We start from the raw sequence: 15,091 nt of genomic DNA, 5'->3' as shown, positions 1-15,091 counted from the left end.
TGGTAAAAGTAGGCATTACATTCAGAAGGATTGGAAAAGGGTTTTAGAAGAGTTATTATAACCTAAAAGACACTTTCTGCTCACCATATCTGTTTGTTGTCAAAACTGACAGTTGAAGCAGCTGGTTAAGTATGTTAGCTAAGGCTTTAGCAGATCACGGTTGATCCGTAATTCTTACAAAAGGGGAAGCCTTCACAAACTGAGGAGCGATCACAAACCGAAAGCGCCGAGAGCTTTAAAGTAGCCAGAAGTCATTCATTTTTAATGAGAACCAGCGGCGAGGAACAGCGCGGCGCGTCTTCTCCGGTGTGGCCGTCGTGGAGTTCAAATCAAGTCAACTTTATGGTATGAGCTATGACGCGGTTTGGCGGCAAGCAATCAGAATGAAGTAGTCCACCGCTTGAGAGGAGTTCCGAGAACACGGACCTGTGAACTTTGGTTCTGACCACAGTTGTTAATTAAAAATCGTGACGACGTGGGGCCCCCTAATCAAGCAGGGCCCCCCCGCGATGCATGCCCTGCGGACCCGTCCGCTACACCACTGCTTGTATCCAGTGATTAACAAATCTATACTATATATTAAAAAAAATGTATAAATTAAATTAGGGCTGTGCAATTAATCGAAAATCCAATTTCGATTTTGGCTTCAAAAGATTATGAAAAAGCATAAATCAAGATAAATGATTATTGCATCATATACCGCCCCCTTTCCAGCTGCACACATCTGTTGCTCCTAAAAGCGCGAAAGACCGCGTGCTTATGTGTGTGTGGCACATGCACACAGCCAGAAGCATGCCAGAAGCATGCGGCCGGTCAGCTTTTGGTCTCATTCGCACACTGAAGCAGGAATTATACTCACGCCTGGCGCCGAATCGCGCACCTCCGCTTACCGCGCGCGCACCACGCGAAACGGACGAGGCGCAGACATCTAGTCATCTTAATGTGAGCGTTTTAATGGTCAAATAGGTGTCAAAACGCAGTGTTTAGCGTTTATTCAAAATAACCCTCATTTGTGTAATAAACAAACGAGTTGAGGATCAAAAGACACGTGAAAGAGAAACCATTAAAGAGACAGCGCGCAATGTTGTTTTAATCATTAATCAAACAAAACAAGAAAATTCCTCTGCTCTTGACTGAAGGGTTTTTGTAGCTAAAGTTTTATTCTTACAGTGAAGATGCTTAAAGCACAGTTTGTTTCATATTTTTATTCTATTGTATTTATTTCTCTTTCCTTTGCAGGGAGGAAAATAATTGAATGTGTACATTGAAGTCAGAATTATTAGCCCTCCTGAATATTGACAACCCTTTTCCTGCCTAATTTCTGTTTAATGGAAAGAAGTTTTTTTTTAAACTTATTTCTGAACATAATAGTTTTGATATATCATTTCTGATTACTGATTTCTTTTATCTTTGCTATGATGACAGTACATAATATTTTTGAAGATATTTTTCTAAATACAAGCATTCAGATTAAAGTGCAATTCAAAGGCTTAATAAAGTTAATTCAGCAGTTCATTGTATAACAGTAGTTTCTTCTGCAGACAATCAAAAAATATATTGCTTAAAGGGGGCTAATAATATTGACCTTAAAATGGGTTTCAAAATATTTAAACCTGCTTTTATTCTAGCTAAAATAAAACAAATAAGCCTAGAAGAAAAATATTATAGGAAATACTATTAAAATTCCTTGCTCTGTTAAACATCATTTGGGAAATATTTATAAAAAAAAATAATAATAATTCTCAGGAGCGCTTATAATTTTGACTTCAACAGTAACCCCTACCCCAACCCTTTACCCAACCATCACAGTTATTAACGTCTACACCTTCCCTAAACCTAAACCCAACCATCATAGTTGTTAATGTCTACACCTACCCCAACCCTTAACCAACCATCACAGTTATTAACGTCTACACCTACTCCAATCCTAAACCCAACCATCACAGTTATAAACATCTATACCTACCCTAACCCTTAACCAACCATCACAGTTATTAACGTCTACCACTACCCTAATCCTAAATCCAACCATCACAGTTATAAACATCTACACCTTTCCTAAACCTAACCATCAGTTATTACTGTCTACACCTTCCCTAAACCTAAACTCAACTATCATAGTTATTAACGCATACACCTACCCCAACCCTTAACCCAACCGTCACAGTTATTAATGTCTACACCTACCCCAACCCTTAACCCAACCATCACATTTATTAACGTCTACACCTTCCCTAAACCTAAACCCTACCATCATGGTTATTAATGTACAGCCGCGAGTTGATGATGCTTTCATACTTGACACGCTCACCATTGTACTGTTATTTGCAATGACAAGGGAGACGACAAGTAGACTAACTGTCATGACAAAACAGATGAAGAAGTCAGCGGTGGAGTTGCATGAGTTGCTAAATGGATGTTTATATAAAGTAAATCAAATGACTTGGTATTGGATAAGTTTGGAGAAATCTCATGAAAACATTGGCGAAAATGTTCTCTGTTAAGTGTTTCCGCCATCTTGCCAAAACATCTTGTTGGGTTCGATGGGATGTCGATAACATCTAGTTACGCCTTTCATCTTACGCCCCAGTCTTGCAGTCTGCAGACAGATACACTTGGAATTGTCTGCATCCCGGTGCATCGAAGAAATAATTAATTTTGACACCCCTGCTGATTAGTTATTTAAATTGTCTGTGGTGAAGTCAGATTAGCACTGAAAATGTTCACAAGAAGAGACATTTTTATGCATTTCAATTGACTTAAAATGCATTGTTACATCCCTATGAACACATAAAGCAACTACAACAAGCAATGATCCATCTTACCAAGTAATGTAGAGGCGGCTTCGACTGCTCCATTGTAGACATTCTTGTTCTCTGTAGCAGGGTAGACTTTATTCCATAGGATGTGCACGTAAAACAAAACTAAATAATAACCAGTGGAATTGAACACCCACCACAAACTCCAAAGTCTTAAACTAGGCACTTTTACAACGTGCTTTAACTCCTTCAGCATCCCAACAAACACTGAATTAGTCCAGGAAGGGGAACTGCGGTTGGTGTCCATCCCTTCCACAATGCCGTCCTTCTCTTCGGGCTTCATTTTGGCTAATTCTGACTTAGCTGCTTCCTTCCTTTCCTCCTCCATACGGGCTTTGTTGAAAAACATGCTACGCTTGGGCCATGGCAGGCAGAAGGACAAGAGTAGTCCAAAAGAGACAAAGCCCAGAGAGACGGCACTTAACATTGTGTATGAAATACCTCCAAGAGACACACACATCTGACCCAGCACAGAGCTTGTGAAGACTCCCATGAGCACTGATGAGCGGGAATAGCTTGCTACTCGCTGGTAAACAGTTGCTGGAACCAGTGAGAAGATGTATGAGGAGTACGCCACACGGGCAGCCATGGTGATGCCATAAAAAAACTCCATAAACTGCATCTCCAGCAATGAGTTGCCCAAAAGCAGCAAGAGCCAAATAGAAACATGACTCAAGCTCTGGAGGACCAGCACAGGTTTGTAGCGTAGGTAATCTGTCAGCAGAAACACTGGTACCAGCACTACCATGTAAGAATATGAGAGAACTGGATTGATTTCATTGGTCACCTGCAAAGATCAAAGAAAGTCATTATATCATCTGAGATGGGATAAACAGAGACCAAATATCATTGAAATGCTAAATAAATGTAACATCACCATGAAAATAGACCATAAAATACTTGCCTTTACTACTAGAAATGTCAATAGTCAAATTGTAAATGCCTGGTTTTACGTTTTACCTACATTGGGTATGTTTACATGGACACCAATAATCAGATTTTAATATGATTAAGACAATACTCTGATTAAGAAGCTATCATGTAAACAGCGATTTTTGATTATTTTAATATAACTAAAGTCATAATCGAACTAAAGAGAAATCGATTTAAGACGTGGAGCCAATTTTAGTCGCATTATTGGAATGCAGTACAGATATGTAAACACCTTAATAAAACTTTTACTGTCGTGTAGGACTTTTGCCGCATTTTGTGACAAGATCGAATCAGTGAAGGAACACAGACACCTACATCTCAAAATGCGGAGGGTTTTCTTTTCCCATAAGGTGTGCGGTCTCACATTCAATTAAAACAGTCCTTCCAGGGGTTCATAGTTGCATCCAATATCTCGTTTCTCACCGGGGGCATACATTGAAAAGCATAAAAAGTTTGATAGTGTCAAACTGCAGTTAATGTCGAAAAATTTTAAATGAAACACCCGAAATTTCAAGAAACTCTGGAGAAAATATGGATAGCGTGGTGACACAATAACGTTAATCGAATTATGTGCTTTAACTAAGGACGTTATTTGCAATTCCGATTTCTGCTGAAATATTTTGAATTATTTATGACTAAAACCTTAATATGTGAAATAAAAAATAATATCTTTTTAACTTTTATTTGATGTTTAAAATGCTAATTTAATTAGATCCATTTTATTTGGTAAACAAAGCAAGTCTCTCATATAATACAGTATATCTACTAAAAGACAGAAAATATATCTTTACAATCTATATTGTACATAAATCAGATGAACGTTTTTTTATATTAGTCAATAATATTATCTGCGGAATTCTGCGTGCGTAGATTCCGTGTGGGCCTAGCTATAACATGGGATCAGGAATAGGTTTTCACATTAATAATTTTTTCAGGCACAATTAAAAAATTCTAAATAAAGAACTTTAATAAAATTAGGTTATTTTCAAAAATACATTTGTAGCCTAAAATGAATGCCATTTTAGCTTTTTTATTTAGTAAATGTATGTATATAATTTTATTTAGTAAATAACATATTTTCCATTTAGGCCACTTGAATAGAATTCACCTCAATTTATTTCAGGCTACCAAAAACTGAGTGCCTACCCGAAAAGCTATCAGGGACTCTGACATTTTGCGATGCCTGATTTTTATTTTCACTTAAATTTAGTCATAGGTTGAGTGTAGGGGGTGGCAGAGCCCACTGATTTTGTCAAAGACATGGATTTAATGAAAAATATAAATTTTGAATTGTCTAATTTTATTTGCATTCTGTTATTTAAATGTGTACATTAAAGCAAAAAAAAAAATATATATATATATATATATTTAAAAATAACTGTATACAATCATTTAAACACCCACAACTGAAACTACTGATGTCTCAAACTCTAATTCTTCTACTGATGCAATAGCCTTGAGCGTAACATGTGATCCTGTGTTCATCTGTGAAAAAAACAGTATCTGTCCAAGCTCCTATGCAAGCTTTAAAGCGATGTTCTAGACACAGTTGGACCTAGGATTTTTTAGCCGCCAGTGGAAAAAGTCATGAGGCTTGAATATTTCATAACATTTCATAACTAAAACAAGAGGAAATGAAAATTCTGCCAATCCTTTGAAAACAGTTTACAAAAAACATGTACATAAGTGTGTTTTTAACATTTCATATAAAGTAGCCCCATGCTAATCGCATCGAAGAAAGAAACATATATTCTATGAGTTAGTTTAAAAAGTAGAAACATGGTATATTTTATTTTTTTTAAATCAGTAATCATGGTCTACCAGAAGGTGTCCTTAAAGGCATAAATGTGAAACTCTGGCATTTAATGCACATCACTAATCCAGTTATAACCATACCATATAGGCGTGGGCTGGTATAAGATTGTAACGGTATGATAACCTTGAATAAAAATATCACGGTTTCACAGTATTGTGATTATTGCTCTATAATATGTTCTTGGTAAATGTCTGGGTAAAAAAAAAAAAAAAACTTTTCCCCATTGAACACAATATTTTTTATTTTAAAGGTTCAGGACACCCTGGAGAACTTTCTTTTTATATTAACAGATTTGTGTGTGTTGAGCATCAGTTAAGACAATGTTAGCACCTGTTAGCTTTAATTGTGGGGAAAACTGGATAATTTTGAGCTTTTGTCAGCTAATTTCAGCTTCCAGGTTTAAAAAGATTTTGGGGGCGGGATCAAAATCGGCGACGTAGCGCAGTACTGCAAGTGCAATGATGACGCGTCAGTTTCTCATTATTATTCATAGCGGAGTTTTCTTATCCTATGAGAAGAGCCGGCTGCTTAATTATTCATGAGACCTGCCAGAGTCAAGCCATGATCCACGGGGTTTGTTGCATGTTTTCCCCCGTGATCTTGTCAGGGCCGATCATACAGCAAAGCTGTGTGTGTGCTGCTAGCATTTTTGTCGGGAGAGCAGCACGAGAATTAGAGAATGGTGGACGCTGTCTTTTATCAGGAGTTCGTTCACATTCAGACACATCACTGTGCTGCTGTGTTTGCCTAAATCCTCCAGATTACCAGCAGGGCTAATGGTTAAAATAGACAGGTCAGGAGACCTGCTGCACTGAGTCTGCTGGATACGGGGATTGAGGGAGAAGTCCTCATTTATAGGGTTTACATGAACACACTTATCTTTATATTGATATAAATTGTGGTTATGTGTATATGAAATTACGAATAACAAATGTAGCAGGGCCTTAAATCACTGTTCATTTCTTTGCATTTTAACTTTGTAAACTATAAACTCATGCGTCTCCTCACGGTTTGTCGTATTTTGTGAGCTAACTTAGCTTCGTTCGCTCACGTTCTCCCCTGGTGGCCACGCCCACTCCTGCCCGATGCTCGCGGAGCGCTACGCCCATTAATCATGCATCTTTTGAAAAAATTCTGAAGTAGACTTTAACCGAAAGTGGGGGGTGTCATGGTCCTTTAAAAAACATTTAAAATATAAGATTTTGTTGCCCTAAAAAAACTAAATAGTAGCAAAAATAACGTTAAAAACATTACATATATCATAGGAACGATATAACAGAAAATTATGGCAGTTTTAAAACCTTCACTTTTCCAAACCATGGTAATCCTTTATTGTCCCATGCCTAGAACCATCAACCCTTGTATACATCCAGAATCTTTGTATTTCACTTGAGTTGTAAATTTACTTAACAAGTATATAAACTGTTCATATTTCTCAAAGATGTTTTGATTTTAGAGTATCAGGCTAAATACTTCCTTAGGCCAATGATAAAAAATAAATTAATTTAAAAAACGCATAAACAATCCCTACTTTGCATAATGCATAATTTAGACATGCATTTAGTTAACCAAGCAAGCAGGTCTCAAGCAACATGCAGAAAAACAGTTTTTGACTGTACTTATATGCAATAATATCACGTAATGTAAAAAAGAACTTGGGGGAAAGTGTTTTGTCCCACTTTATATTACGTGGCCTTAGCTAACATGTACTTACACTGAAATTACTAATTTGTTACAATGTACTATATGAGCATATAATTACATCTGTAATTGATTTCTGTATTTACACCTGTATTTACACTGTTGTTGACCATTCCTTACACCCTAACCTACCCTTAAACTTCCCCATAATCTCAAACCTATCTCTAACCCTACCCAAATCACACATCAATAGCTTCAGATGTGTTCTGCAATATATTATGAACACAGTAAGTACATTGTATTTATTTTTTTGATGCAAGTACCTAGAGCAGGGGTCATCAATCCTGGTCCTGGAGGGCCGGTGTCCCTGCAGGGTTTAGCTCCATCTTGCCTCAACACACTTGCCTGGATGTTTCAAGTATACCTTGTAAGACCTTGATTAGCTTGTTCAGGTGTGTTTGATTAGGGTTGGAGATAAAATCTGCAGGACACCGGCCCTCCAGGAACAAGTTTGGTGACCACTGACCTAGAGGTCAAGGTAACTTAATGTGACTTATTATAAAGTACAATACAAAGCACTAAGTGTTAAGTGTGGCTTTAGCCAAACCAGCAGCACAAGCCTAATTAGAAAAATATTCAATTAGAGTCTGATTAACATCAGGGTGAATTAACTTGAGGATTTTCAACCAATTAAAAAATATAGCAATCTTGTGGTGAACAGCTCTAATGTAATAAATCAGCCTGATTTAAAATCACTAAAATTTTGGCTAAATCAGCAGCACTAGCCTAATTAGAAAAATGTCCAGTTCAGTAAATATCAAGAGCAGCAGAGGTAGGGGAAATTCATTTGAGGATTTGCAGAAGATTTTTATAAAGGTAATCTTATGGTCAATAACTCCAATGTAATAAGTCAGCATAATTTAGTTCAGTTCAGTCTTCCCCAGCAAATCTGACCCACTTTGGAGGAATGTGAACTCTGACCACATTCACATGGCTTGCCAGACCCCAGCAGCTGTGTCACAGTTTGAAGTCCAAAATTCACAATCATAATTGTGATTATAATTGTGCATCAACTAGATTTTGGCAACAAAATAAATACATACTGTGACCTGTAAATGCTCTTTCAAGTTTCGGTGTTTACAAAATGTGTCTTACTTTAATATGTCAGATACTAATACTAAGTCTATAAGTTTACATTTCAATATTTAACAAAATAAATCAAAATTAAATTAGAAATAGAAAAACACTACACCTGTTCTCTAGTGAAGTTCTTCTCTGTACTGAGCAGGTACGGTGTGATAAACGGCTCCCCTGGCTTGAGCTGCACCATGAAGCCGTAGAAACAGAGATAAACCACAGACCACATCCAGGTTCTGGTCTTTTGCGTTTGGGCTTCCAGGTCTTCCTTGGTTTCAAGGATGACTGACTCTGGAGCCACATTTTCCACAGGTTGTCCATTCTCATCAGTCATGTTCTCCTTAACATCCTCTGTCCTTTCGTTGGATGTACTCTCTTCCACCATGTTACAGCAATACTGATGCTTAATTATTAGCAATAATGTAGTGTAATGTACAAAATGCTGGAGGAATGTTGATCCTCAAAGGTAATATCTGAAGGCTTAGCACTTTTCACAGATTGTTGACAAGTAAGCGAATGCACTAGCCAGTAAATCTTAAGGCATGTGCTGTGTTAAAGATTACTGGAGGCTGAGAAAGCCTTTTACAATGACTCTGCAATTCATTAAACGGCTACAAGATGACATTTTCTGTGTGCAAGTAAATTCCAGCATTCACCTTTGTCCAACTTCTAACACCGACTGAAAAGTGCTACCTTACTGGACAGCACATTGTGACTCTGTAAAACAATATAATAGAAAACAAACTGTTAATTACTCAATACAAAACTAAACAGATGTCAAATACACATACAGTGCTCAGCATAACTGAGTACACCCCATTTTGAAAATGAATATTTTATCCATTTCTCAGTAGCTATAAGCAATGTATTTTGTGCATTCAAACACAACAGATTTATTAAACAGATATATTTGTTAAAACAATATTATAGACACCAAACATATTTAGAAATTGAAAGATAATACAATTAAATTCAAGCTAAATATTGCAAATAAGCTACAGATTGGCTTCAGTACTGACTAATCTAATGTATATGCACAAATATAATATTGTATACCTTCCTATTAAAAATATGAATTTAAAAGAGAGATTTAAGAGGGGTGTACTTATATATGCTGAGCACTGTATAACCAAAAACGTTTTTCGGATCCTCACAAGTCAGTGATTTGATTTCATAATTTTACAAAATAAACATAAAATACTGAACATATATACACAAACCTGAAATCCTTCATTGAGGTAAAGTTGGTTTTATTTTCCCATTCATTGACAAATTGTGTGACATGTTCCCTTTATTATTGTTTACCATTGTACTTTGAATATTTAGTTTGAAATCACATGCAAGTATGTCTTGAAAACAACATTAGCACTATTTATTTGACTGAACAATGTTGTACTTTTTTAATAGTCATTTGTTGCTTTTCACTATTTGGAATTTGTAAGGAACACTTTCCTGAAATTATATTATTAATAATAAAGTACGAATATGAATATAAAACCAACATTACCTTAATAAATCCCTCCACGTATAAGAACATGTATAACGGCCTGTCAAATGATTTTCAGAAATGAGCACCTTGTTCTAACGTTGAAGCATAAAAACGCATTATAAACACGTCGTTATACAGTAACGACACACATAGAGGTAAAGTTGGTTTTATATTCGCACATTCGGACTTTACCTTAATAATATAACTTCATAAGTGTTAACGTTATTTGCAAACTCTAAATAGCGAAATCATATAAGCAGCCAATTACTATCAAAGTACAGCATTGCTCACAGTCAAATAAACAGTGTTAATGTTGTTTTCAAGTCATACTTGCATGCTAATTCAGATCGAATATTCAAAGCAACATGGTAAACAATATAGAGACTTCTAAATTAACGAATGTGTGAATATAAAACCAACTTTACCTCTATACGACACCCTGACTGCTTGTACTCCTTAATCACGTCAAACACTGCAATGTCAGCTCTTACAAATCGCATGACCAAGTCTGTTTGATATTACGAAACAGTATGTTGTAGTATCTCTGTTGTTTGCATAAATCACAATCATTTGCAAATCTGAATTAAGTTGGCTTGAGTTAAACTTGCCTGTTGTTTTCCTTGTCAACAGATTTAATCCTTTCGTGTTCAGGCTATCGATAAACTAATAATTTATGCAACGGAATATAATAAAGTGCAAATTAGTTTTAAAACGCGACAAACTTTAACCCATCAACACGAGACATGTCCCAGATATGACAGTGTGAGGAGATCTGTCTTAAAATCCACGAGACATATGCATGCCTACAGCCGCGCGCGCGCGGATGACTGCGCATGCGTACCGGATGTTTATTTTGAACGAATGGTAGGCTGCTTGAATCTTTAAAACGTGTATAAAGCTCCCCCTAGTGTCTGTAAAGGGGCGATCAGTAACCAGTAATCATGTATGCTCTTTCAGTAAATATTTTAATGATAATATTGACCAGCTTAAATAAATAAATAAATAAATAAATAAATAAATAAATAAATAAATAAATAAATAAATAAATAAATAAATAAAGCTTAGTGAACAGTGACCAGCTTAAACAAAATACTTAAATACAAACACATAAGTAAATAATGAAGAAATAAATCCAAACAGTGAAGATCATCAACACATACTTCAAATTTGTTACAGTCATGTTTAAAAGTCATAGTTTACAGAGGAATGAAAATGCACATCCTACTTAAGTGGTTCCAAACCTTTATGAGTTTGTTTTTTTCTGTTTTAAAAAAGAAAATTTAAAGAAAGCTATAAACCTGTAACCATGAATTGCTCTACTAGAAAAAACAAACTCTATTAAAGTCAGTGGTTACGAGATTCTAACTTTGTGTGTGTGTTTAACAGAAGAATGAAACAGGTTTGGAACAAGTGAAGAGAATTTTCAGTTTTGAACTATCATTTAATAAATTGCAGGGGATGATATACACTCATATAAGACCATAAATAGTGTGTCAAATATTTTTTTTATCTTTGGTAACTATTTTTCAGGTGGAGCTAATATTAGGTAAATGTAAAATAAGTAAAGTGAATATATTTTGATTGTCATTAAATCTTAACAACACATTTATTACATTGTTATTAGTGTATTCATTAAAGATACAGCAAAACTTTATATGCTCTGAAGCTGTCCAGTTTTGGAGACATTCAGAAAGTTTGTTATTGCAACATCTTCTGAACTATCAAATAGATCCAGATCCTAAAATTTGGCTATTAGGTGATATCAGTTTACTTCAATTGATCAACCACAAAAGCTATTTTATTTGGATTTTTGCAACCACTACAGCAAAAAAAAAAAAAAAGTATACTTAAAAAAAATTTAAATCTGAGAACCCCCTGAGAGAAAACAGTGGATCAATGAGCTTGTATCTTATAGTACCTCTGAGAAAATTCTGTCAAACAAAAACCCACAGACTTTGACTATATTTGGGGCCATTTTCTTGACACATTACCTGTGTTAGACTTTAATAATTGATTATTTCGTATAATATATGTTATTTTGGCTAGTCTTTTTGCTGTTGTTGATGTAGTAGTTACTTACTCTTATTTTATGACACTGTTAAAATTCAGGGTTTTTTATTATTAACATCAACCATTGCAACTATCTTTACATTACATTAAAATGAGAAATGTTTCGACAAACATTTCATTTGCTAATTGTTTAAAAATGTCCTGATAATCTTTGTATTTTTACATTCTATATAATGTTATATAATTACATGAACTGGGTAAGCTAAATTGTCCATAGTGTATGTGTGTGAATGCGAGAGTGTATGGGTGTTTTCCAGTGTTGGGTTGCATCTGGAAGGGCATCCACATATATAAAACATATGCTGGATAAGTTGGCGGTTCATTCTGTTGTATCGACCCCTGAGTAATAAAGGGACTAAGCCGAAAAGAAAATGAATGAATTGATAAAATGTTTGTAAATTCTTTGATAGCACAACTAAATTTTCAGCAGACATTATTCCAGTCTTCAACTTTACACAATTCATTCATGATGATTCGGTTCTCCAAAAACATTACTTTTACAATCACTGTTAAAAAAATAGTTGTGCTGCTTATTTTTTTATTCCTGACATCATACATTTTCCATAACTGTTTGATCAATAGAACATTTAAAGCAATCTTGTTTATATTACATTCTTGTTTAATGGCCTAAAACAAGTTTATGAAAAACAAATAAAAAACATTTCTTGCCTAAATGTTTCATATTCATGAGAGTACTTTTTCCACTCTCAAATAAATCCTATTGCTCTGCGCTCTTTACCTTTTCAAATCCTTTTAGATGGTGAATTTTATTGATCATTTTTGGTCATACTTATGATCTTCTACATTCCCTACTTTCTCACTATCATTTGCTTCACGCTCACTGCTTTATTTACCTACAGGCTACACACTGGCTACATTTAGCCTAATAAAATATATAAGGAAATAATGTAAAGCTATCAGAAAGACTCCAAAACAGCCATCTAAATGTTACAATGTTTGTTTCAAGTGGCTGTTTTGAGTTTTCTGGGTTTTGTGGTTTTCTTAGACACCACACATCTCACGATGTTTTCACTGATTTGGTGGTTGTGAAAGGAGCATTTGCTGGTCTTTCAACCTTTTGTTCTCGTCATCGTTGAGGGGGAAACATTCTACGCATGTCTGTGGGGGAGGGTGTGGAACATTGTGGCCACGGGTTCTTCACTGTCACACCGAAACATCCAATCACAGCTAGCAGAGAGGAACCTTTTTTACATGTGGTCTACAGCTGAGGAAATACTCAAAATAAACCTTCCACAAAAACATTGGCTTGCAATTTTGCAGATCATAAGAGTTTACAGGTCTATCTCACCAGTGTATACATTCAAATTTGTTGGAAGCTAATTAAATAAGGGGTGTATCTACTTACCACCAGTAAGAAACATACCCAGAATTCCCTGGTATATATAGCTCTTCTTCCGCCTCTCAGTTCGTGCTTGCTTCGGCAGCACATATACTAAAATTGGAACGATACAGAGAAGATTAGCATGGCCCCTGCGCAAAGGAACCTGATGGATCTTCTCTGTCCCCACCCTGTGGCCCCCAGCAGTCCTCTCGACGTCACAAGTCCTTAGACTGCAAGGTAGTGACCCCTGAACCCCACTGGGGTCACCTGAGACCTTGACAGGTGCTCATGCTTGCTGAAATTAATGAAATTACCCAATATGGTAAAAAAATCAAAGGCGGGAACTGGCATAATTAGCCATGTGCTTTCTGGGGTATGACAGGTGCATATTAATTAGCCATGTGCTGTAGACTGCTCTCATTGTATATCATATATTACATAATTTGAAAAAGAATTGAGTAACATAATAATAAGTATTATTTTTTAATAAATGTATTACATTATATTCAAATATAATTGTATGTTTATTTGCAACATAACTAAATATAGCTTTATTTGAATTGCATGTGAGTTAGATAAAATGTTTTTATAATCAGGACTTATATTTCACACCTTTTAAGAAATATAATATTTTTTAATAGTTCAATAATAAACATACTGAAATATTGACTTTTAAATGTTTTAGAATTTTGTCAATTATATTGACCGTAATGTTCAGGTAACTTATTTATTAATATTAAATAACACATAATAAAATATTTAAACAACTGATTAAACTAAATATAGTACCTAAAAACATTAGGCTATAGGATATAAGAAATATTATATTAAAATACAATAAAATTAAAATTTCAGGCGTTGATATTAAAATAGGTTTATCAATTTTTAAAAGTTTAATAAATTATTTAAAAATACAATTAAATATATTTTTAAATATTTCATTTACATCAATGTTTACAGTTATATTTACATATACATATTATTTTTTACTGCATTTACATTGAACATTTACTTAAGTTTAATTTACAATATAATTTTATACCATTTTTATTTTTACTGTTAGCTAAACTAGAGTTTATAACTTGTTTATGAATAATATACAGAACCCTAATATTACCATCCTTTAAATTACACAATAATAACATTAAAGCAACCACATGAATATGTGTACGCAGTGTATTTTTGGAAGTTTTATTTTATCCTTTAACACTTGTTTGCAATAAATGAATAGAAAAAATGATGAATGTAAAGTGTAATATAAATATTGTGTAAAGTTATTCGAGTCACAACAGATAACCCACTCCTGGGACACTGTAGCTACTGAACAAATCTTTAAAAAAAAGCTGAAATGTACACAGAGATTAGAAATAAAATAGAAAAATGTTGATTTACACAAAATATATAACCATTTATACTTTTAACATATTAGGGCAGTACAATATAGCGTAAAATTATTTTATTATCACAACAGTTTATGCAATATTTGAAAAAAAAATCACAAACATATGATAAATTATTATTTTATAAACTACCTTCCCAGTAGTTGCTGCTCGGCTATTTGCTAGAGCAGCTCAAAGCATAACCCAGAGCTGTAAATAAACACTAATAGCAGAAGTTAAGAAGAAAAAAGAAAATGACAACAGCCAATAAGAGTCAGAATATCTTGCCTATTTGTTTTAAAGACTAAATGTTTGCACCTTTACAGTGTTTTTAGACTTAGACTTAATTTTTAAAATTAGTTATTTGCATCTGAACAATATCTTTTAACTGTTTAATATTATTAAGTAAAAGATTTAATAACACAGATAAAAAATGCATTTTTGTAGGGAAATGTTATCTTAGAA

General features: G+C 34.6%; 1 protein-coding gene and 1 pseudogene across 18 annotated transcripts in view; one reads left to right on the top strand and one right to left on the bottom strand.

Annotated features, from left to right (window-relative positions):
* Nucleotides 1-15,091, bottom strand: part of slc19a1 (solute carrier family 19 member 1) — a 50,810-nt gene that overhangs the window by 12,590 nt on the left and 23,129 nt on the right. For 4 of the 18 annotated variants that reach the window (XM_073954019.1, XM_073954018.1, XM_073954016.1 and 1 more), the window contains exons 3-4: nucleotides 8,462-9,063; nucleotides 2,826-3,606 (exon numbers count right to left, since the gene is read on the bottom strand). In XM_073954019.1, the coding sequence (XP_073810120.1) occupies nucleotides 2,826-3,606; nucleotides 8,462-8,731 (1,051 nt within the window). In that variant the 5' untranslated portion in view covers nucleotides 8,732-9,063. Of the gene's footprint in view, nucleotides 1-2,825; nucleotides 3,607-8,461; nucleotides 9,064-9,566; nucleotides 10,610-13,271; nucleotides 13,397-15,091 lie in introns of those variants that run through there. The other 14 variants (XM_073954009.1, XM_073954008.1, XM_073954007.1 and 11 more) reach the window with 7 other exon arrangements.
* Nucleotides 13,335-13,408, top strand: LOC137496036 (U6 spliceosomal RNA; annotated as a pseudogene).

The sequence above is a fragment of the Danio rerio genome, chromosome 6, assembly GCF_049306965.1.
Source record: "Danio rerio strain Tuebingen ecotype United States chromosome 6, GRCz12tu, whole genome shotgun sequence".
NCBI classification, from domain to species: domain Eukaryota; kingdom Metazoa; phylum Chordata; class Actinopteri; order Cypriniformes; family Danionidae; genus Danio; species Danio rerio.
This window is presented reverse-complemented; position numbering and strand designations above follow the sequence as displayed.